The following is a 22,784-nucleotide window of genomic DNA, read 5'->3' on the forward strand; positions in this document are numbered from 1 at the left end:
AAACACCCTCTGTCTTCACTCCCCAGCAGTGACCGGGCATGCCTATGGGGAGGACACCTATGTGATCGGCTCTGGGTCTCCCCCCGAGGTGCCCACCTGCACCATCACTCCGGAGGAGGGTACCGTTCTGACAAGCTTCGCCATCTTCTGCGACACATCCTCGGCCCTGGGCCCCCTGGAGTACTGCTTCTGTCTGGAGTCAGGTACTGCCCCAGGGCTGTGCTCTCCCCTGAGCTGCTAGGCTCCGTTTCTCCCAGAACAGGGGCCTGTTTCCCTCTGGGAGCTGCAAAAAGTATGTTCCATGTGTGAGAGACGTTTGCAGAATGAAGACCTCCCCCAACTACACCTTAGCCCCACCCCAGGCACACTGACCCAGTCACACACCCAGGGAGAGGTGAAGCTGGCCCCATCGATATCTCCTCCATGGCTATAGAGGCCAAAATGACCTCTGCCCTGGCATAAAAGACGTGGAGGGGGTTAAATGGATGAGAATATGCAGAGGTGTGACCACTGAAGGCCTCGACTAGAGAAAGGTGGACACAAGCAATCCTGAGACCCAGAGGAGGGTGGTTTTCATGGGGTGCCAGTTAAGCAGATGTGGAATGCAGGGATGTTCAGATGGCTGTGACTGGGTCTGAACCTGGAGGGAGTCAATTCACGGAAGGAAAGTAGGTTCCATGTCGAACCTGCATCCCCCCCAGATGGAGGCCGGCTAGCTGCTCTAATTCCAACTGGTTGTTCCAACTGGTTGCTCACACAGGTGAGCAAAGGGGCAGGGAAGTGAAACCATGTAAAACTCAGCTGTGAGTTATAATTCAGTAATTTCATGATTGTCTGCACATTACAATGATTAGTGATTCCACTGAGGGGGGAGGTCTCCTTTAAGGATAGGAAAGATATGCATTCATTCGTTCGTTCATTCATTCATTCATTCATTCATTCATTCAACAATAAATATTTATTATACCTCAGGCTCTTCCAGGTGCTAGATACATAGTAGTAAACTCCACAGGGCAAGTCCCTGACCTCCCTGTGTTACAATTAGTGGTGGAGACCATTGGTAAATAAAGACATAGGACAGGGGTGCTGTTTAGATACACCAACCTGGGAAGGCCTTTGTACAGGAAGTGACTTTTGAGTGAGCTTCGATGTTTTGAGATAATTTTTAAGATCGCCTCCTGCCCTCTTCTTCCTCCTCCTTTTTGTAACTTGGTTTACCTCTTGAATTTCTTTGTAAACCTGTAAAGAGGAATTTTTTTTGAATTTTTTATGGATTCTAGTAAAATTATTCCAAAGTCATAGCAGCACGCAATTACCTACAGAGACTAGGGGATCAGTATAGATGGCTGTCGTCTCTCTGAAAGCACAGAGTCGTTGAGTGCTTGCCACGTCTTTGTGAGCTGTGGCTTCTGTGTCCTTGTCATCAGGCTCTACCTTGGTGGGTTTTCTGTCTCCCCAGGGCCTAGAGATGCCGCCCTAACTGTTCAGTTTCCATTTACCAGGTTCTTGTCTACACTGTGGCTCTGAACCTGCCCTCCAGTCAGTTTATCTGCCACTTGGAAAAGTAAACAATGACTTCATGCTGACAGTGGTCATTTTTGTGTCCAATCGGGCAGGGGACAAACAACAGGCCCATGCACTGGTGAAGGTAGGTGGCAGCAGCCTTTGTTTCTTTCCTGAGAAAACTTGTTACCCAACTGAACTTCCCCAAAAGGGTGGCTGGGTTGAAGGGAGCTAAGGGCATGACCATATGAATCACTGATCCATTCATTCCTTCAACTAGTATTTTCAGAGCACCTGCTCTGTGCCAGGCCCTGGGGACACAGATGTGAACATGGCCACTACCTTTGTAGATCTTACATCTCAGTGGCCAGAATAGTGCCCTGGAGTAATGCCCTGGAGGCTTGGAGAAGGAGGACCCAGAGATGAGTCAGACCAGTGCCATCAGAGTCCAAAGGAAGGAGGGCCAAAATCAGCCATCAGGGCTACATGGCAGAGAATGGATTAAATCTGGGTAAATTTCAAGGGTGAGAGGCCAGGAGGAGCAGGAAGGGACTGGGGGAACTATGAGGAGGGCAGTGAGGGGGAAGCAGCGACTTGTCCAAGGCTTGGTTTCAGTGGCCGTTGGATGCCTGCTACAAGCGGGCCCGGCTGCCCTCAGCCTCGGGAGAGACCCCAGGCCATGTGCAAAGCCTTCCCGTCATGCTCTGGCCTGCCTTGTGGAGACTGCGACTTCAGGCTCCAGATTCTGGAACAAGGACTGGTGAGTTCAGGGCTTCCCTGCGCTGAGCATGTTTCCTGTTTCCCGGTCAGGTGGGACTTGGAGACACCCACGTTGAGAATGTGGCATTCCAGGCTGCAGTGGTGGAGAACATCACCACTGCTCTTCGAGGCGAACGGGACCCCGAGCGGCTCTTCCAGCTGGCCAGGGCCGTGGCATCGGTGCTGGACCAGGAGTGCCAGGGGCGGGGCTGCAGGCGGCTGTTGAACGTGGACGTCAGACAGAAGGTGCTCAAGATGGGGCCCTTTTACACTGTCCACTGGGGCCCCGGAGTCTGGAGTGGGGAGTGGAATTTATGGAGCTGTGGAGAAGACTTTGGCATCTCCTGAGCTGTTGATGTCACTTCCCTCTTCTGGTCCTTTCACTAAGTGACCTGAAGTGATGGAAACCTGCTTTCCTTGCTCTTCCTGGAGTCAAAGCCTTCTAGGGAAGGAAGGAATTTAAGAGTCTTGCTCCAATCCCTCCTGTCAAAGGCGACAAAACCGAGGCCAGAGGAGAAAAGTGGCCTGGCCCCAGTCATATGGTTAATGGGTTGGGGTCAGACGTTAGACGTCATCCCACTTCTGTCACTTTCCATCTATATTGTCACAGGCTGGTGAATGAACTTCCCTAAGCCTCAGGTTCGCCACTGGAAAATGGGGATGATAAATAGTGTTTACCTGATAAGGTTAGGTCAAACCATTTGAAATTACCAACATTCAACCATTTTTAACCCACAAAATGGCCATTTCGTGTGTTACAACCTGACACGATAAACAACTATTGTAGAACATACGATTACCTCTACTCCTGGTGCCTGCTATATGAATTCAGGCACGTGTGGGTGCAGGTACACACAGGTGCACGTGCACGCACACGCACACACACGCACAGTAGCACATACACCTGCTGGGCATGAAGAAGAAAAGAAAGACTTTTCTGGTTCCCTGAAGGGTTTGCAAGAAAAGTACTTAGCATGGTGCAGGACACGTGGTAAGGACTTAATACAAAGAAGTGGTGGTTGTCATAGTGATTACTTATAGATAAATGACGTTTATTGTGCACCTACTAGGTGCTGTCGGCTCCAAGAGCTTCATGGGTATGTAATCCTCGTTAAAACCCTACAAGGTAAATGGTGAGATCCCCATCCATGTTACAGAAGAGGAAACAGAGTAAGAGAATTTGAACAGCTTGCCCAGGCCCACATTTCTAAGTAGGTGGTGAAGACGGGGTTCCAACGCAGACCGGCTCTTCCCCAGTCTACCTCCCGCCCTCCCAAGTCTCTCACCCCTTCCCTGAGTTCACATTAGTACCTCCATACACCCCCAGAACCCACCACCTGGTTCTCAATCTTGGTTGCTTTCACTCTGAACATTACCCATGGTAGACTTGCATTTGGATGTCCTGTGGTTCCCTGAGCACACAGACTAGGCAGCCCGACCCAGGGTCTCCTCATGAAAAAGTGGGGTCCTGGCAGCAGCCAGGTGTAAAACTCTAATGCGGTAACTGAGAAGACTTTAAGAAGGGCTCTGTTGATAAAAGTTGGGGCTCGGCCTGAAGTGAACAGAATCCAGAGGGAGCCACTGCATGTGGAGGGGCTCCCTGGGACAAGCAGTGGCTTCTGAAGAATGAGGCCGTTGACCAACCACAGTGGACTGGCAGGGAGGCACCGGGAGTATAGCTTCTAGCTCTCTCTCCTCCAGTCCTCTCATCTCCTGCTGCATGAGTCCACCGACAGAGAGTCAGGAGCCAGGGGCATCTCCATGGAAGCTGCCTCCAGGACAGTGACCAAGGAAGGAGGGAAGATCCACAGAGGCAAACATGACTTAACCTTCCAGAACGTCTGACAAGAGTCCCCTCATATACTGGCCTTTTCTTTCCTCCATCCAAGCCATAGCCTGGAGGCATCCTGACTTAATAGCAGACAGGCTCAAGCTCTGCAGCTGCCATGAAGGGCCATCAGACAGGTAGGCTGAGTGAGCCGTGAGGAGCAGGCCACAGAGGACTAGTCACTCAGATCCGGGCTGTGCCAAGTGGTTGCCACTCGCTTATCTAGGAACTCACAGCTAAATTAAATGGATTAAAATGGGGCGCCTGGGTGGCTCAGTCACTTGAGCATCTGATTCTTGATTTTGGCTCAGGTCATGATCCCAGGGGTTGTGGGAACTCTGTGCTGAGCAGGAAGCCTGCTTAAGATTCTCCCTCTCTCTCTCCCTTCCTCTGCCCCTCTCCCCTGCTCATGCTCTCCCTAAAATAAAATAAAAGAAAGAAAGAAAGAAAGAAAGAAAGAAAGAAAGAAAGAAAGAAAGAAAAAGAAAAGAGAAAAACTTAGATGAATTAAAATGAAACAAAGTTTAAAATTCAGTTCTCCAGCTGCCCTGGTCATGTTTCAAGGGCTCAGTAGTTGCATTTGGTGAGTGGATGGTGCAGAGACAGGACCTTCCATCATTGCAGAAAGTTCTATGGGGCAAGTGCTGAAATTATCTTTTTAGTTCTTGTGTGTAGCTGTCAAGGCCGGTCCCTGGCCCTTGTAAGGGCTCTGTGGCTTAGGAGACACAGTCCCCAGAAGCCTCTCCACTCCCCCCTCCAACTTCAAAGCCAGCACCTCAACATCTTCAGACCCTTCATTTCCTCCTCCCTCCCTCCCCAAATTTCCCCTCCTCACTTCCTTTTCCTTCCTCCCCCACCCTATTCTCCACCTCTGCCTCCACCCACACATCTCCTTCTCTCTGACCCTCCTACCTCCCTCTTACAAAGACCCCTGTGATGACAGTGGCCCCACCTGGTTAATCCAGATATGCTCCCATCTCAGAACCTCTCACTTAATTAAAACTCCAAAGCGATTTTGCCAAAGTCCCTTTTGCCATGTGACGTGACATACTGACAGGTTTCAGAGATTAGGATGTGGACATCTTTGGGAGGCCATTCTTCTGCCCACCACACAACCTATGAAGCAAACAGAGGTCTGGGCTTTGGAAAACCCCAGATGAGCCTGGTCACTTGCTGTGACCCCAAATCTTTCTGAGACAGAAATTACATTTCTTCTTCCTCCCTCTGCATCAGGTCAGAGAGCACATGCTGGGGTCACTGTCTGCGGTCACTGCCACCCTGGGGGACATGCAGAAGGTGCAAGGGCTGGCCCAGGTTCTGAGAGAGGTGACCCACCGCAGTGAGGAGCTCACACCCACGGCCCAGGTGAGGGAGGCCCCCTGCTGACCCGGGCCAAGCCATGGGACACACACCTCTGCAGTGGGTAACTGACGTCCCTCCTCAGGTCGACGGTCCCTCAGTCACGGGGCCACCAAAGCTCCCACCATTTGGTTTCCAAGGGTCCTGCATGGGTGGTGCCCAGAAAGAGAAGATGTCCTCCCGCAGCCCCTGTGTCTCATTCTGGTGTCCCAGCCGGGGTGCTCACACACCCCACTCCCCGACCTGCCAGTGGCACCCCAAGGGAGCAGCTGACTCTAATCACTGAGGGACACTCCAGTGTGTGCCCAGATCCTGCTGCTAACCCACCCATGTTCCCCGTAAATACACCACTGACGTCCAGCTGCCAGCTCCTGCCCTTCTTTCTTCTTCAACCCCCGCCCCACCAGCCCACTCTGCCTGCCCGCACCTTCAATCCTTGCCTCAGGGTCTGCCTCTTGGAGAACTCAAATGAAATCACCATGCTCCCAGTGAAATGGTAGCCAAGGGTTCAAAATGGAGCCCTAAACAGGGAGGGGAGAGCTACCCTGGCTGTGCTTCACCTACTGTCAGGAGGCGGAGCCCCTCACATTCTCCAGCCCGGAGCCAGCAAGGCTGACCTTTATTTCTGAGGCCACGATGCTTTCAACATCACACTTGCCATTTACACACCCATTTGCTCATCCATCCATTCCATATGCACGCATTGATTCGGTACCTGTGTACATCCGCCCCTCCATCCTTCCATTCGCTTATCCAGGCACTAATTTACTCATTCATTCAACAAATGCTTCCCGAGTGCCTAGTATATACCAGGTACTGTGCACACACCAGGCACTGAGAATTCAGCAAGTCACACAGACATAGCTTCTACCCTTGCGGCATTTTCAGACTACTGGGGCAGCAAGAATTTACACAAATACACACAGAACCACAAAACCGGAATAAGTGTCTTGTCCATTCATCTATCCATCCACCACCCATCCATCCATCCACCACCCATCTATCCATCCATCCATCCATCCATCCATCCATCCATCATCCTTCCATCCATCCCCCCCAGTTAGGGAAGGTTTACTGCTATGAGCTAGGCGTGTGCAAGGCACTCTGGAAAGACTCAGAGATGGACTAGGGTACTCTCCTGAAGGAACTTCCCACATTGTAGGAAGGAGAAGCTGACCTCAAGTGAGTGACACGGGCAGCCTGTGCAATGGGCCCAGATTTTCCCTAGTTTATCTCCCCGCCCTGCTCCCCTCTACTGCAGCCCTTGTCCTTGGAATGGTGCAGGGGCTGGTCTGGCTCAGGAGGGGCTCACGTTGCTTTCCCTTCCCCTTTGGGTGAGCCCAGCGGGAGGCCACCTGGGTTCTGCAGGATGCCAGTGAAGCTCTGCTGGCAGCGAGCTCTAAGGCCCATCCTGAGGACCAGAGGCGCCAGGCGGCCACCAAGGACCTGTTTCAGGCCGTGGGCAGTGTGCTGGCAGCTTCCCTGAGGGACGGACCGGAAAACCCAACCGGGGCCAACGGCAGCCAGGTAGGTGTTTCAGCCCAGATGCAGGCCTCCCGGCTACCACATGCCCCGCTCACACCAGCCTTTCTTTCTTTCTTTTTTTTTTTTAATTTTTTTTCAACGTTTATTTATTTCTGAGACAGAGAGAGACAGGGCATGAACGGGGGAGGGGCAGAAAGAGAGGGAGACACAGAATCGGAAACAGGCTCCAGGCTCTGAGCCATCAGCCCAGAGCCTGACGCGGGGCTCGAACCCACGGACCGCGAGATCGTGACCTGGCTGAAGTCGGACGCTTAACTGACTGCGCCACCCAGGCGCCCCTCACACCAGCCTTTCTAGATGGGTCTTTCTCTTCATCTTGCAGATGAGGAAACTGAGACACAGGGGTTAAAGTCCTCTCTAGGGAACTGGAAGAAAAGTTCCAGAGACCAGAGCTTCTGGGAGCCAGTGTGGTATACTAGGCAGAGCACAGGCTTTGGAGCGAGGCAGCCTGAGTTCAAATCCTGCCTCTGTCACCTTCAAACCTTGAGACTTGGGCTGGGTGCATGACGACTCTCGGCCTCATTCCTCATCTGTAAACTGAGGCAACCCGCCACCTCCCAGATAAGCCACCAACTGGTGAGATCACACGTCCACCCTCCCGGTTCTCAAACACAGAACGCTGTTAGAACAGAGGCAGCCTCTGGAGTGAGAACGGACGTGGCACTGTCTCATGCGGCCCCAGCGCCCTGACGGGCCACCAGGGGAAGGGCCTCCCAGGACGGCCTGACAATGGAGCTGAAGGCCCATCACCTTCACCAGGTGCTTCCCGTCTACTCGGGAGCACACACACACACACACACATTTATGTTCCAATACTTATACTCACACATACCCTCAAACACACATTCGTATGCAGACACACAATCACACAGATACTCACAAATACATACACACTTCAGTCTTTATATTCACGTCACCCTCAAATACATACGTTCGCATCCACTCAGTCATATCCTCTCTCTCACACACACACATACACGCACACGTGTAATCTGTGCCCCAATAGGAACTCTTTGCAAACGTCCAGCCCTTCCCGGGTCCTTGACCTCAGTGAGCCCACATCCTCATCTGGGGGTTTGGGTGGGGTGAGCAGCAGTCCAAGCCCAGGTGACCCTGTAAAATGGCTCTGCCTGTGGCTTTCCATTTCCCCACAAATAAGACGTGGGCTGTGGGTGGACGGCAGGGTCGGACAGAGCAGCACAGAGCGGCGCAGAGCGTGACAGCCTAGCGCACGGACTCAGGAGCCAGCTGCCTCTCCACCTGACCGTTGAGTCCTGGCACTTGCCTTTTTCCACATGCGACCTCCACAAGTCACTCATCCTTTACGTGCCTTTGTTTCCCTGTCTGCCAAATGGGTAAGTGACAGCACCTGCCTCACAGAATTGTCGTGAGGATGAAAAGGGTTCACATAAGTGCTGGAATCCGTGCAAGTGTTACTCTTCATTCCCTACAGAGCCTGGCGCTCAATGAACGGCAGTGTTGTCCCTTGCTCACTCCTCTGCGCACCCCCACCCCCTGCCCAGTCCCTGCTGAAGGCCCCACGCTAGCCTGGTGACAGTGAGCAAAGGTGGCATATGGACACGGGTCACAGCAGCATCCCCTGCTTCCTCTTCCAGATGGCCACCGTGCCCCAGCTGCTCGATGTTGTGGAGCGAGTGCAGGCTGCCCTCCTGCTGGGGACACTGCCTGGGGGCCTCCCAGCCACTCTGGCTGCCCCTTCCATCTCCGTGTACACGAACAGGTAACCAGCAGCACTGGCATCCCCAAGACAGCCTGTCCCCTGACCTGGCTCGTTCCATAGCCACAGCCCGAGACCCTGTGACAGGCAGAGCCCAGGCAGCCAGCCTTGGAAGTGGGAGGGCTTTTCACCAAGAGAAGGTCCCCACATTGGGTGCTTGTGCAGCGTAGGAGGGCAACGGCTGAGTCCACACCCCGTCTTGGAGCCACCCACAAGTCCTGAGAGTTGGGTCATGTGGGAGCCACGCAGGCAGGGAGGCTGAATGAAGGGGGCCTGCCCACCTTTAACCACATCCGGGGTGTGCCTGGCCAAGCCCGGTGCTCCCCAGAGCTGTGGGCTGGATTCAAGAGCACTTGCCCTGGGAGTTCATGGACCTGAGGATGCCCTCCACCCTGCATTCCTCCCCCTGACAAGCAAGGGCTGGACCACACTGCAGGCCCTGCTGGGACACCTGCAGTGAGCACCCTTCTCCGATTCTCCATGCCAGGGTTACCCTCCTGGGTCCCAGGGGCAATTTCCTGAAGCATCACTCTGACCAGAGCTAGGGTCTGAAACCAGGTCCCCAGTCTAATCAGACAGGACAATGGCAAGGGCCAGAGAAGATGAGGCTGGGGACCCATGATATCAGAGATCAAGTAGGTAGGGGAGCTAGGCCGAGAGAAATGCTCACATCAAAGCTCACTTATTCATTCAGCAAAGGATGTGTTGACCCCCACTGTGTGCCAGGCACTCTTGTTGGCACGGGGGGTGCGCCCTTAAACAAAGCTGGCTAAAGCCCTGTCCTCACAGTGTGTGTGTGTGGGGGGGGGGGGGTTGTCGGCTACCTTCCATGCTGTTCCATTGACACGAGCGTACAGAACCGCCTTTGGGGACTGAAGCAGAGCCGCCTGCTCTAATGGTGATACTGGGGCTCCCGGCAGAGCAAGAACTCTTCCTCTGACACTGACTTTCCTCTCTCTCTCCTGGCACCTCTGCTCTCGCCTTGTGGCCAGAATACAGCCCTGGAACTGGCGGGGCTCCTCTGTGCACACTGCCGCCACTTACTCTGCGACCTTCACCCTGCCCGCGGCCTCCTCCCTTGGCTCCATGGAGGCCAGCCAGGAGCCTGTGGACATCAGGGTAACAACAGTAATGCCCTCCTCGGGAGCAGCCCTTTACAGCTTCTATGGCACTTGCACTCGCATGCGTGTTTGCTCGGTTATGTTGATGACGGCCCTTTCAATTACACATATTACTATGCCCATTTTACAGATGAGGCTCAGTGACCTGCCTGAGGCCACAAGCAAAATGGCAGGGCTGGGATGCAAACTCCCAAATCCATCCTTCTTCCACTGTGTGGTGGAACTTCCCCGGCAGCCTCGGTTCAATTAGTTCCTGGAAGTAAAGTTCTTCGGACTTTGTTCCATAACTAGGAAACGGCAAGCCCAGGGCTCTTTTCACTCCCAAGTTAGGGCACATCTCTCTGTTCCTTCAGCCCCAACAAAGACAGACAAATATCTTTCTCTTGGGGACTCGCTGGCTTTGCCAAGAAAAAAGGCTCAGATGGTTTTACAGTCCAGCAGCTGCACAACTCTAGCGGGTCTGAGCAGGTCCTCAGCCTTGAAAGGCAGACACACACCCAGAAAGCCAGACACAGCTAGCTGACAACAGGGTCCCCCATTCACCCCAGAGAGCAAGGGCCACTTGTCCATCCCATCTTGGGAAACCCTGTCATTCACACAGGGACGCAGTCACCTTCCAGCCTTCAGGGGCCTTGGCCAGCACTCTGTGTTCTTGGTTTCAGATGATGAGTTTCCCAATGAGCCCTTTCCCAGCCCGAAGTCACTTTGATGTCAGTGGAACTGTCGGTGGCCTCTGTCTGACCAGCTCCAGTGGACATCTCATACCCGTGAAGAATCTGTCGGAGAACATCGAGGTAGAACTTGGGGGTGCTTTCAGAAGTCAGGTGTCACTTCTGTTTTCTTCTTCAACTTGGTTGGGACCAACAGTTGATTAAAGAGGAGAATCATTAAGAATGGTCCATACCCTGTCTTACACGTTGTATTTTACCTTAAAACTATAAATGTATATCATTGTCAATCTTGGGGTGTACAATTGAAACATTTCTTTCAATCTGTTGATTGGAATTCTAATCATTTTCATTACATTAACCACCCTTACATTGCAGGCTCTGAAATGTCCAATTTTCTCTAAAATGAAGCAAAAACATCAGGGCGCCTGGGTGGCTCAGTTGGTTAAGCATCTGACTTTGGCTCAGGTCATGATCTTAGGGTTTGTGAGTTCGAGCCCTACATCAGGATCTCTGCTGTCAGCCCAGAGCCTGCTTTGGATCTTCTGTCCCCCCCCTCCCCACCCCTCTCGCTTGCTCAAAAATAAATAAAAACATTAAAATGAAGCAAAAATATAAGTGCATCATGGTGCAATACAAGATCAGATCCTCTTGAGGATCTCTTGAGATTTTAGTGAGTTTTTTCCTAATCTAGTTTTCTCATCAATGACTAATTCAATACCAATGTTTAGCAATTCATCTTTCCTGTATCTCAAAGCATTCAGCTTAAGTTTTTATGCAAATAATTCTTTTCACACTAGTACTCTGTCACTTTATGTCACTCTGTGGAATACCTCATTAAAATTGACCTTTACAGGGGCGCCTGGGTGGCTCAGTCAGTTAAGCATCTGACTTCGGCTCAGGTCATGATCTCACGCTCCATGAGTTCAATCCCCGCGTCAGACTCCGTGCTGACAGCTCAGAGCCTGGAGCCTGCTTCAGATTCTGTGTCTCTCTCTCCCTGACCCTCCCTCATTCATGCTCTGTCTTTCTCTGTCTCAAAAAGAAATAAACATTAGAAAAAAAATTTTTTTCCAATTGACCTTTACAAACACATGTGGACATAAGCAGCTTTGGGATAAACACATGTGCCCACTGGTGAGCTCACACCTTGACTGGCAGGAGAGAGCTGTCATAGGCTGGGTTCTCTGGAAGCAGGTGCTGAGAAAGAGCTTGGGGTGCTAGATGTTTGCTGAGACCCACACCTGCAAAGAGGGAGGAAGGACAGCAGGACCGGGCAGAAGGAGGAGTCAGATCACAACCCAGACCTCACAAAGGCCCGGTCAACTCAAGGGGGTGTGCTGTACTTGTTACACCGTAACAAGTACCAGCCATTGGAATGATAATAATCATTATTATTAATGATTATTAATCATATCATTAATTAGAATGATAATAATCAGGCTTATTATTTTTTGTATGTTTTCATGTTTTGATATCTTAAAAATCTTGCTGGTGAGGAAGAAGTCTACACCTTTCATATGTAGACTAACCAACCCCAAGTCCATACCCCCAACAAGCCCCTTTATCTGACTCACACACCAAGTCAACATTTCCCCTGTCCTAAACCATCCCGAGGCCAGGTACCAGGCCACCACATGAGACCATTCCTATAGTCCCAACCCTGCTGAAATCATCCACATGGGCCTATCTGAAAATGGCTTACTCTGTCCTGCCGTGCCTTTCCCATGGAGATCCCAATAACGGCCCTGACCTGAGCTTTCCCCTGTGCCTGCCCCTGCCTCCTGACCCCTGTGGCCCTGCATGGCATGGTAGTCCCCTCCTCTTAGGAAATGTAAGTCACAGATTCTTTCAATGGCACTGGCCCCTCCATATCAGCACTCAGTTGCCTCCATAAATTAAAATCCCTCATGTACAAATGAGACAGATGTCCCACAGCAGGCTGCTAAGTCTTGGCCTCATACCCCTTCTTCGCCCCCTGGATGCAGGAGGCCCCAGGAGGGTGTGCCTCAGACGAGGTGGAGCTCTGCAGCCGGGACCGACCCTGAAGGAGCTGACAGCTGGAGCCTGTCTGTGAGTGGGGAGCAGGCCCTTCCTGGAAGGGGGCACATGGTGGACATCAATCAGTCTGTTTTAAGAAGGGAACACAGAGCATCAGTTAATGGAGAATGGTTATGAGAACTTCTAACATATTAGTAATAGCAGAATAATGATAGCTGCTAAGTTTTTAGTATTACTCTGTATCTGGCACTTGGCTAAGTATTTTGTATGTAATATCATTAAAAATTTTTTAACGTTTGTTTGTTTTTGAAAAAGAGACAGAGAGAGAGCGCACGCGCGCACAAGTGGGGGAGGGGCAGAAAGTGAGTGAGACACAGAATCCAAAGCAGGTTCCAGGCTCTGAGCTGTTAGCACAGAGCCCGATGTGGGGCTCAAACTTACCAACTGCAAGATCATGATGTGAGTTGAAGTCGGACACTGAACCGACTGAGCCACCCAGGTACGCCCCCCCGCCCCCGCTTTAAAAAAATTTTTTTTTAAAATGTGTGATATCATTTTTTAAAAGATTTTTTTGTACTAAATGTTTATTTATTTATTTATTTGGGGTGGGGGGGGGGCAAAGAGAGAGATGGGCAGAGAGAATCCCAGGCAGGCTCCATGCTTCCAACACAGAGCCCGACGCGGGGCTTGAACCCACAAACCGTGAGATCGTGACCTGAGCCAAAACCAAGAGTCGGATGCTTAACGGGCCACCCAGGCACCCCCAAAATATTTTAAGTAATCTCTACACCCAATGTGGGGCCTGAACTCACAACCCTGAGATCAAGAGTCACGAGCTCCACTGACTGAGCCAGCCAGGCGCCCCATGTATGCGATACTATTTTTAATACCCTGAATGAGTCTATGTGGTCTACTGATGACAAGGAAGCAGAGGCTCCGAGTGGCCTGTTAACCGGCTGGAGGTCCCACAGCTGATATAGGACAGAGCCAAGATCCAAACAGAGGTCTCTCTGCCTCTCTGGCCTGTGCTCCTAACTTAGACACTTCACTTGCTTCACACCATCGTCAACATGACCATAGTTCACACAGCACACTTGAGCGAATGAGAAAAAGTCTGTCCTCTTTCTGTACAGATGCAGCCCAGTCCTTGGTATGCAGTTTGATGAGTGTGGTGGGTGAATAACAGCCCCCCGGGATGTCCATATTCTCATCCCTGAGCCTGTGGATTTGCCGCCTTACATGGCCAAGGGGACTTTGCAGGTGTGATTAAGGATCTTGAGATAGATCCTTAATCCAGGGTCCCTGGATGATGTGGGTGGGCCCAGTGGCATGCCAGCTCCTTACAAGAGGCAGAGACAGGGAGAGTTAACTACAGAAGACAAAAGGCTGATCTGATGACAAAAGCAAGAGGTTGGGGTGATGTAAGGAGGGGCCCTGAGCCAAGGGACACGGCACCCTCAGAAGCTGGAAAAGGCAAGGTTCTCTCCCAGAGCCTCCAGACGGCATCAGCCCGCCAACCTTAGCCCCGTGGAACTGATTCTGGACTCCTGGCCTCCAGAACTGTAAGACAGCAGATCTGTGGTATCGGAAGCACCAAGATAAGCAGCCCCAGGAAGCTGATAAGATGAGCACAGCAGAGTGGATCCTGGTTCCCCAGGCACTCACCCTGCCCTGCTCTGCACAGCAGCCCTGATGCTTACTGGCACTCCCATCCCGGCACACCCCTGATGTAACTGTTTCTGATGACAGATCCTGCTGCCCCGGCTTTCAAAAGGACACAGTGAGCCAACTGTGTTAAACTTGACCAGTCCTGAAGCTTTGTGGGTGAACCTGACTACAGATGGCGCAGCTTTGGGAATCCAGCTGCACTGGAGGCCTGATATCCCACTCATGCTCAGCATGGGCTACGGCTACCACCCCAATGAGACCAGCTATGACACCAAAGTTCACCTTCCGCCAACGGCTGCTGCAGGTAATCCATCAACTGGGCCAGGTTCTTGGGCAGTGGGGAGAGGGTAACCAACTTAAAACTTGAGAATCAGAAGCCATGGGGGAAAGAAACTTTTTTTGTTACATTAAATGCCTATTTTTTGGTGTTATTACTACTACTACTACTACTGTTAGCATCAGTATTATTTATTATCTGGCAACATTAAGTGAGCACCTACTAAACACCCTGAACTGATATGCACTTATAGAACTAACTTCACTGCAATCCTCATTACAACCCTTGGGATGGGCACTATGGACATTTCCTCTTGCCAGATAAGAACAGAGAGGTTCACTGGTACAAAGTCACACAGCCAAGAAGGGACAGAGTCAGAATTTGAGCCCTCATCTACCTTACTTGGCAGTCGTGCTGACTTGGGAGTGCCTCCTATTCTCTGCTCCAGATCTCAAGGGAAGAGGGCTTTCTTAGGATATCAGGGAGACCATCAAGGTCAGCTCCCCTGGCCAGTCACCTTGGTCTTTCTCTCCCATGACATTAGCCCCAGTCTCCACAAGGCTTCGGGCTGACCTGGAGCCCTCTCTCTTGCAGATGGACTGTCCACGTGGATTCTGAACCCAGAGGACCTGCATTTTGGAGAAGGCATCTACTATCTGACTGTGGTCCCCGAGTCTGACCTGGAGCTAACCCCCACCAGGGACCTCACAGTTGGCATCACCACCTTCCTGTCCCACTGTGTGTTCTGGGATGAGGTCCAGGGGACTTGGGACAACTCTGGGTGCCAGGTAAGGAGAGGACACAGCTCTCGTGGCTGTTCTGCACCCCTCTACAGTGTCTTTGCATATGCCGTTCCCTAGGCCTGGAATGCCCCTCCTCCCCCAGTATGGTTAACTAGATCCTGCCTCCAGTATCACTTCCTTGAGAAAACTGTTCTTAACCCCCGGGCAAGTCGGATTTCCTGCTGTAAGCTCTCCCAGTACATACATCCATTCCTCCATAGCACTAAACACAGCACTAAGCCATTTCACATCTACTCAGGAGGTCACTGGGATGATGTCTATTCCCTCAGTGCACCAGAAGCCCCATTAGTTGGGAACAGTGTGCTTTGCTCACCATTGAGAACAAATGACCATTGAATGAATGGACATTCATTGCTAAGGAACTGAACTCAGAGTCCTTTATTCCATGCCAGGTGCTGTGTTCCGTGCTCCACAATAACCCTCTAAGACAGTAGGAATTCCCATTCTAAGATGGTAAAACAAAGGCTCAGGAAAGTCAACAAATTTACCCCCAGATCCCTTGCCTAGTAGGTGGGAGAGCTGGAACTCAGACCCAAGCCCGTCTGTCTCCAGCGCACGAGCCTTCTGTGAGATGCAGCACTGCTTGCCCAGCCCCCCACCCAGTCTCGCCAAGCCCCTGGATGGCACAAGGCTCTATTAATTGCAATCAAATCCCTGTCTCAAGTCAGCTCAGCTCTGCCCATGACAGTGTCCAGACATTAGCTCTGAGGTCATCAGAGGCCATCCTTCATGCATCAGTGTTCCTCTTCCGCCTTCCCTGCCTTTGATCTGCTGTTCTCTCCCTGGGCCAAAGGCCCTTTATACCTACCCTGCATGGAAAACTCCTGTGCTATTCACCCTTCCATCTCCCACTCCAATGTCACCTTCTTGGAAGCGTCCAGACATCGGGACTCTCCCTTTCTGGACTTCCACAGCATTTCATACCCTCCCCCAAACAGCAACCTCCACATCTAGCTGAAATTTATCACATACCTGTCTCCATCTAATAGACCGTACCTTCTTTCATTTATTTAACAAATATTTGCCGTGCGCGAGGCAGTGGGGATATAATGGTTAGAAAAACCAGTGAGATCTCGGTCCAGCAGAGGACACAGCCAAGAAGCAAATGCCACACATAATCGAATGACAATGGTCACAAGTAGTGTAAGAAGCCAGGCCCCAGCAGAGCCACAGAAGGGGACTCAGACCCAAGCTCCTTCCGGCTTTGTTTCTGCTATAACTTCAGCTCCCTTGTCAACTCCTGCCCTGGCTTCTGGCCACCACACAGAGGGAGTTCCCCAAAGTGCCAGGAAGAAACGGGTGCATCGCGACGTCCAAGAGACAACATGTTCCCCGTGCCCGTAATAGAGCCCTTTGTACCTCGTGAACAAGGCCCTGGGTGTGTTGCGACCTTCCCAGAGTCCTCACTCCCGGCAGCTGTTTGATGCCCACGCTGCTGGCCTGGAGTGCCCGGCAGGCTGTCCTCAGAGGCCCGAGGCTCAGAAAGAGGGATGGTGTAGCCGATGGGGGCGTGGGCTCTGCTGTTGGACAGACTTGGGTCCAATCCCACTTCATCAGGACTGGGCAGGTGACTTTGGGCAGGTTGCCGCACCTCTCTCAGCTTTCCCATCTGAAAATGGGGATACAAGCTGGTTACCACTTACAGTTGGGGCGGGGCCTGGACAGGAATAGGGGGATCAAGTAGTTAGTGTGGGGTCTGGCACAAGTGAGTGCTCCACAGAGTCAAATGGTTGTTGTGTTGGACAATCTGAACACGGAGAAGACAAAACTATATATAAAATGGAAATCAAGGAGACAATGAACATGGGACTTGGGTGGCGGTTGGGTTGGGGGAGCATGAGGACAGCCCAGGGGAGGACTACTCATCTAACTGTAAGTTATTGGAAAGTTCCTAGCTTTCGAGTAGGGTAGGGGGTTCTCAGGACTTACTATGTTATTGAAAATATACACCTACTAATACACGCGTACATGAATGCAGGACATACAAAAGTCAGATGTGGGAGTGTGTCATGGATGAAAAGTTATATGAATCCAATATATACACGATGCTCATTATATAGAAGTAGATACAGATAGCTATAGCTATAGCTATAGATAAAGATCCCTGGGGAGCCATAAATAAGTAAATGGGTGGAAAGACAGCACCAAATTCTCTAAATGGCTAAAGAAAGCTCCAAGTCTGTAGACCGCAGACCTTCTCAAGGGGTAAAAGCAGAATTATTGCAAGGGGGCTGAGAATCTGTATTCCTGCTTAAATATTTTCTCAAAGGTCACTAAAGGTGCAACTAATTTAGCAAGGATATGCGCAGATTTATTCCCGGAGTTCAAGAGACTCTCACGCTGGAAGGGTTGGGAAAGCCCGGGGGGACAAAGATGTAGGCATAAAAAGCCTGGTCCCTGGGCACCCAGCACTGAGATGGTCTTGTCACTGGCACCTGCTTGGTTTCTTCTCTGAAACCATCTCCACTCCTTCCGAGTGCCCCAGGTGTTCCCCTAAGGCCCACAGCTGCATGACAAGCGCTGACCAGGATTGCGAAACAGTGAGAAAAACAATGAAGCAAACACGGAACTAAGCGCCATGTGAAATCTGTCAATAAACACTTGGTGTCATGCCCATGTGACCCCTCTGCTGGGTGGCTTGTTAAGGAAAAGAGACAAGAGTTACCTGCTGGGGCAGTTTGGGCTGCAGCAGGTCCTTCCTCATGCGCTGAGCTGAGGGGAGAACTTTCTGCATGCCAGTGTTTCCTGCTCCCCACCCCTCCCACCTCACCACCTCCTGGTAGACCCTGAAGTGAAAAGTGGCACTGACTTGTGGGATTGAACATAATCTCTGCCCACCAAATGGCCCGGGGGGGTAACTGAAAGTTGACAGAAGGATTTAGGAAAGGACTTAAGTGCAAGGTGTGAATTAAGAACACAGATGGGGGGTCCCCAGCCCTGGTCCATTCCTGTCTCCACCCCCACCCCTGGCCCCAATGTTATGGTCCTGTACCACAGGGGACCATGTACCCAAGCTCCACCCACACACCTTGCCCCCCATAGCCGCATCCTGCCACCCTCATGCCCGAGGGTGGGCACACCGGTGGCCAGTCCACCAGAGAAGAGTGATCCTGAGGAACAGGGCTGTGCAGGCCCTAGAAGCAAGGGATTCCAGGTCCAGGTCCCCAAACCATAGTCTAGAAGGGGGAATCCCAGGGCCAGGACTAGGGTAAAACAAGTGAGACATCTATGGTGCAAAATTTAAGGAGGGCTTCATCCTCAGGGTCACCTAGAGCCTTTCCCTAGACACGGTGAGTGCTATGTGCTGTGGTGGGCACGTCCCTGGGGCCCCCTGACTCCCTGTCTTGTGCAGACAGGTGCTGCCTGAGGATAGCTAGAGCAGCGCGCACTCAAAGCATGACCCAGGCAAGGGGCCCCTGGTGCCTAAACCTAAGAGGGGTGAAATTTAGGGAGCGCATTCCTGGTGCTAAGACACCAGTTCAGGATTTAAACATTTGCCCTTCCCTTTTCTTTACATGATTCCCCAGTATCAGTTTTTTGGTTTTTTTGTGTTTGTTTTTTATCTTCAGTGTGAGATGACTGACCACCCTAGCATGTCCCAGGACTTGGGACTTTCATTTTTAGAAATAGATAAGTCCCTGGAAACCTGAGATGAGCTGATTACCCTGGATGGCCTCTCAGCACCTAGCCTATTGCCTGGCATAGATTTTACACTCAATACATATCTGTCCAATGAGTGAGCATCGGGCGGAGAATATAATGGAATCATGTGCACCAAAGTTGTGACAATGGCTGCTAATGGAAGGTGGGGGATAGAGGGAACTTCGCCTTCACCCGTAATAGTTCTTTAAAGGGGCAAAGATGACTCATGAGATACAAGGTGCCCACTGAGAATGACGGGTACAAAGATACTTGTTATAGATAATATGTCAACATTTAAAGATTTCTAGCTAACTAATAGATCTCAAGAGAATCCTAGGGCTGGTCTCCCCGGGCCTCCTCGGGGAACTGTGCACCTCCCTTGGGCTTTAGTGAGCCAGAGACGTGCTGGCATTCCTACCAGGGCCTCTTTGGGGTTGCAGGTGGGGCCACGGACCACCCCTTCCCAGACACACTGCCTCTGCAACCACCTCACCTTCTTTGGAAGCACGTTCCTGGTGATGCCCAATGCCATTGACGTCCGCCAGACCACCGAGCTCTTTGCCACCTTTGAAGATAACCCCGTGGTTGTGACTACCGTGGGCTGCCTCTGCGTGGCCTACGTGCTGGTGGTGATCTGGGCAAGGAGGAAGGACGCTCAGGATCAGGCCAAGGTGAGGTTGCATGGTCTGCAGGAATGGGAGGAAGGAGCAGGGGGTGTTCCCTTGCAGGAACTTCAGGGGATGGAGCTCAGGTGGGGAGCCAAAGGGCCAGCAGCAAAGCCAGGTCATCCCAGGCAAGCCAGCTTCTCAGCCTCATTATATATAAAATGTCCATTCTCATCAAATTGTCAGGAGGATTATTCTACTGACCATTTATTGAGGATTTACTAAATGCCAGTGATTATCCCATTTAATGCTCACTTCACCTCTAAAGAAGAAGATTGAGAGGCCCCAAGACCAACCTCAAGTTCAGCGATTTGCTGGGAAGACTCTCAGAATTCAGAAAAGCTGTGATACTCATGACTATGGTTCATTGCAATGAAGGATGCAGATGAAAATCAGAAAAGGGAAGAGTTCAGGAGAGATCTGGCAAGAGCTTCCGACTACTCCCCCAGGAGAGCTGTATGGACAGACGGCATTCTCTAGCAATGGCGTGTGACAGTTCATACAAAGCTCACCTGAGCCCTGGGGTCCAGGGTTTAATGGGTGGTCAGCCACAGACATGAGTGCCCAGTGAGTAACTGAGGTCAGTCACTCAGTCTCCAACAAATCACCTATCATCACCACCACCACCCAGAGGTCAGACTGATACAGCATGGCCCAAAGCCCTCATCATAAATCAGACTGTTAGCAGAGACTACTTGGTGTGGACCAAGGTATTCAAAGACACTCCATCACTTGGGGCGCCTGGGTGGCTCAGTTGGTTAAGCGACCGACTGTGGCTCAGGTCATGATCTCACAGCTCGTGAGTTCGAGCCCCGCGTCAGGCTCTGTGCTGACAGCTCAGAGCCTGGAGCCTGCTTTGGATTCTGTGTCTCCCCCTCTCTCTACCCCTCCCCTGCTCATGCTCTGTGTCTCTCCATCTCTCAATAATAAATAAACGTTTAAAAAAAAAAAAGACACTCATCATGCAGGAGATTCCAAGCACTCAGGGGTTATCTTTCAAGAGCTGGCCAAGATCCAGGTCTTTCTTTGAAATGTGCAGGGTATGGACAACCCGGGCCTTCTGAGTCCACCCTTAACCGGACGGTGCCTCTATCACCTTACAGAGGAAAAGACCAAAGATCAGGGAGGGCAACTAACTGATCCAAAGTCACCTCCAAGAAGCCAGAATTCAGACCCAGATCTGCCTGACCATAAAACAGGTCTGAGGATAGAAACGAGAAAAACAAACTGCCAACAACAAAGTTCTGATTACTTTTCTAATATGTGCACCATATCTGACATTTAAGGAGCCTTCAGTAAAATTCTGAGTGTCTGAGTGAGCACATAAATACTTGCAAGGATGCACTGTCACAAAGTTCTGAAATATTCTCCATTTCCCGCCCTCCCCACACACAGCAACGCCTCTCAGGATGTGAAGGTGGCACAAAGCTTAATAAGCTCATAGTTACAACATTTATACTGCTGTCTTCGATTCACACGAGGGATTCAACATTAATACTTTAAGCGCCTCCCCTGTTGCTTGGTTCCCAAGAAAGAGACTCTGCAGCGGAGCTGAGTGTGCAGGGTGTTTCACAAGGAGTGCCTGCGTTCAGCCCTGGAAAGGGAGGGAAGGAGGCAGGATGAGCAGAAAGAGAAGCAGCACTGTCCACAACAGCCCAAGTACGGAAAGAGCCCAAGTGTCCACCGAAGGATGAATGGACAAAGAAGATGCGGTGTGTAAGGACAATGGAGTATCACTCAGCAATGAAAAAGAAGGAAATCTTGCCATTTGCAACTACGTGGATGGAACTGGAGGGTATGATGCTAAGCGAAATGAGTCAGAGAAAGACAAATACCATAGGACTTCACTCATAAGGACTTGAAGACACAGAACAGATGAACACAAGGGAAGGGAAGCAAAAATAACATAAAAACAGGGAGGGGGACAAAACAGAAGAGACTCTTAAGTATGGAGAACAAACAGAGGGTTGCTGGAGGGGTGGTGGGAGGGGGGATGGGCTAAATGGGGAAGGGGCACTAAGGAATCTACTCCTGAAATCATTGTTGCACTATATGCTAACTAATTTGGATGTAAATTAAAACAATAAAAGTAAAAAGGAAGGAAGGAAGGAAGGAAGGAAGGAAGGAAGGAAGGAAGGAAGGAAGGAAGGAAGGGAGAGAGAGAGAGAGAAAGGGAAGCTGGGCTGGGAGCTCCAGAGATGCCCTGGGTTGGGTCGAGATGCCCAGGTCTTGAGCATGCCCACATACCACATCAATCTGCCATCGCACGTCAGCCTCCCCAGGAGGGCATATGACCTCAGTAGAGGTGGCTGTCACATCCCAGACAACTGGAGCAGACAACCGTCCACTGCTGGGAGATCTGGACGGCTCACCACAGAGCCCACTGCAACCTCTAGTCCAGCTTTGTTTTGTTTTGCTGCTAAACCACTTTAGCCTTCCTTCCTTTTAAATTCCCTTAGAGTCCCAATCTGGTTACCAATGTTAGAAATTCTAGATAAACAGAGTTGGTATCATTCACCAGATCAAACACTGAACGTTCTCACCTTAATACCAAGTTCATTTCCAGTTTGACTACTTTGAGTCCTATTTAATATGGAATGCATTTTGTACTATTTTATTTTAAAAGTCTTTTATTTTACTTGTTCTCACCCAATGGAATGAATACATAACATACACAATTTTGCTCTCTTCCCTTGTCATGAATGCCCAGCTTGCTCTTGGCTGCTGTGTATGCATGAACCCACTGAACAGGGCCCTCCTAACGTCATCCTTCTGTCCAGGTGAAGGTCACAGTGCTGGAGGACAACGATCCCTTTGCCCAGTACCACTACCTGGTGACAGTCTACACTGGAAACCGGAGAGGGGCAGCCACTTCCTCGAAGGTACCTGTCCATGCAAGACTCCCCCCCCGCCCCCCGCCCCGGTTGATCAGTGTGTCCCTCCCAGCAAAGCCCTTGCTGGCCCACTGTGGAGTCACGTTAGCATAGTGAATACGGTATTGTAGGATTTTTTTTTTCTCTTCTCATTTTTTTACAGGAAAGAATCTTTTTGGCAAGCAAAACATCACCCCAAGCCCCAATATTTAAAAAGATAAAGTAGGAACTTGTTAAGGGAGAGATGGGGCCTAGCACTATGACACTGGTCATCTCCCTTATCCCTATCAAAGAATAACTCAGTTTGTAACCTGCATGCAAATTTGCTCACATA

The 22,784-nt window shown here is 51.0% G+C and overlaps 2 protein-coding genes across 4 annotated transcripts in view; one reads left to right on the forward strand and one right to left on the reverse strand.

Moving 5' to 3' along the window:
- Positions 1–22,784, reverse strand: part of BCO1 (beta-carotene oxygenase 1) — a 161,943-nt gene that overhangs the window by 96,054 nt on the left and 43,105 nt on the right. The window contains exons 2-5 of the mRNA XM_053211340.1: positions 19,406–19,546; positions 16,630–16,879; positions 1,105–1,239; positions 97–283 (exon numbers count right to left, since the gene is read on the reverse strand). The gene's annotated coding sequence lies outside the window, so the exon portion shown is untranslated. The remainder of the gene's footprint in view (positions 1–96; positions 284–1,104; positions 1,240–16,629; positions 16,880–19,405; positions 19,547–22,784) is intronic.
- The window catches only part of LOC106984006 (polycystic kidney disease protein 1-like 2), an 86,786-nt gene that overhangs the window by 36,123 nt on the left and 27,879 nt on the right, over positions 1–22,784 (forward strand). The window contains exons 14-25 of one of the 3 annotated variants that reach the window (XM_053211331.1): positions 27–203; positions 1,503–1,648; positions 2,314–2,508; positions 5,324–5,455; positions 6,794–6,976; positions 8,611–8,735; positions 9,725–9,851; positions 10,516–10,647; positions 14,272–14,494; positions 15,062–15,255; positions 19,353–19,583; positions 22,358–22,459. In XM_053211331.1, coding sequence (XP_053067306.1) covers positions 27–203; positions 1,503–1,648; positions 2,314–2,508; positions 5,324–5,455; positions 6,794–6,976; positions 8,611–8,735; positions 9,725–9,851; positions 10,516–10,647; positions 14,272–14,494; positions 15,062–15,255; positions 19,353–19,583; positions 22,358–22,459 — 1,967 coding nt within the window. The remainder of the gene's footprint in view (positions 1–26; positions 204–1,502; positions 1,649–2,313; positions 2,509–5,323; positions 5,456–6,793; positions 6,977–8,610; positions 8,736–9,724; positions 9,852–10,515; positions 10,648–14,271; positions 14,495–15,061; positions 15,256–19,352; positions 19,584–22,357; positions 22,460–22,784) is intronic. The other 2 variants (XM_053211329.1, XM_053211330.1) reach the window with 2 other exon arrangements.

Source organism: Acinonyx jubatus, chromosome E2, assembly GCF_027475565.1.
Source record: "Acinonyx jubatus isolate Ajub_Pintada_27869175 chromosome E2, VMU_Ajub_asm_v1.0, whole genome shotgun sequence".
Taxonomy (NCBI): domain Eukaryota; kingdom Metazoa; phylum Chordata; class Mammalia; order Carnivora; family Felidae; genus Acinonyx; species Acinonyx jubatus.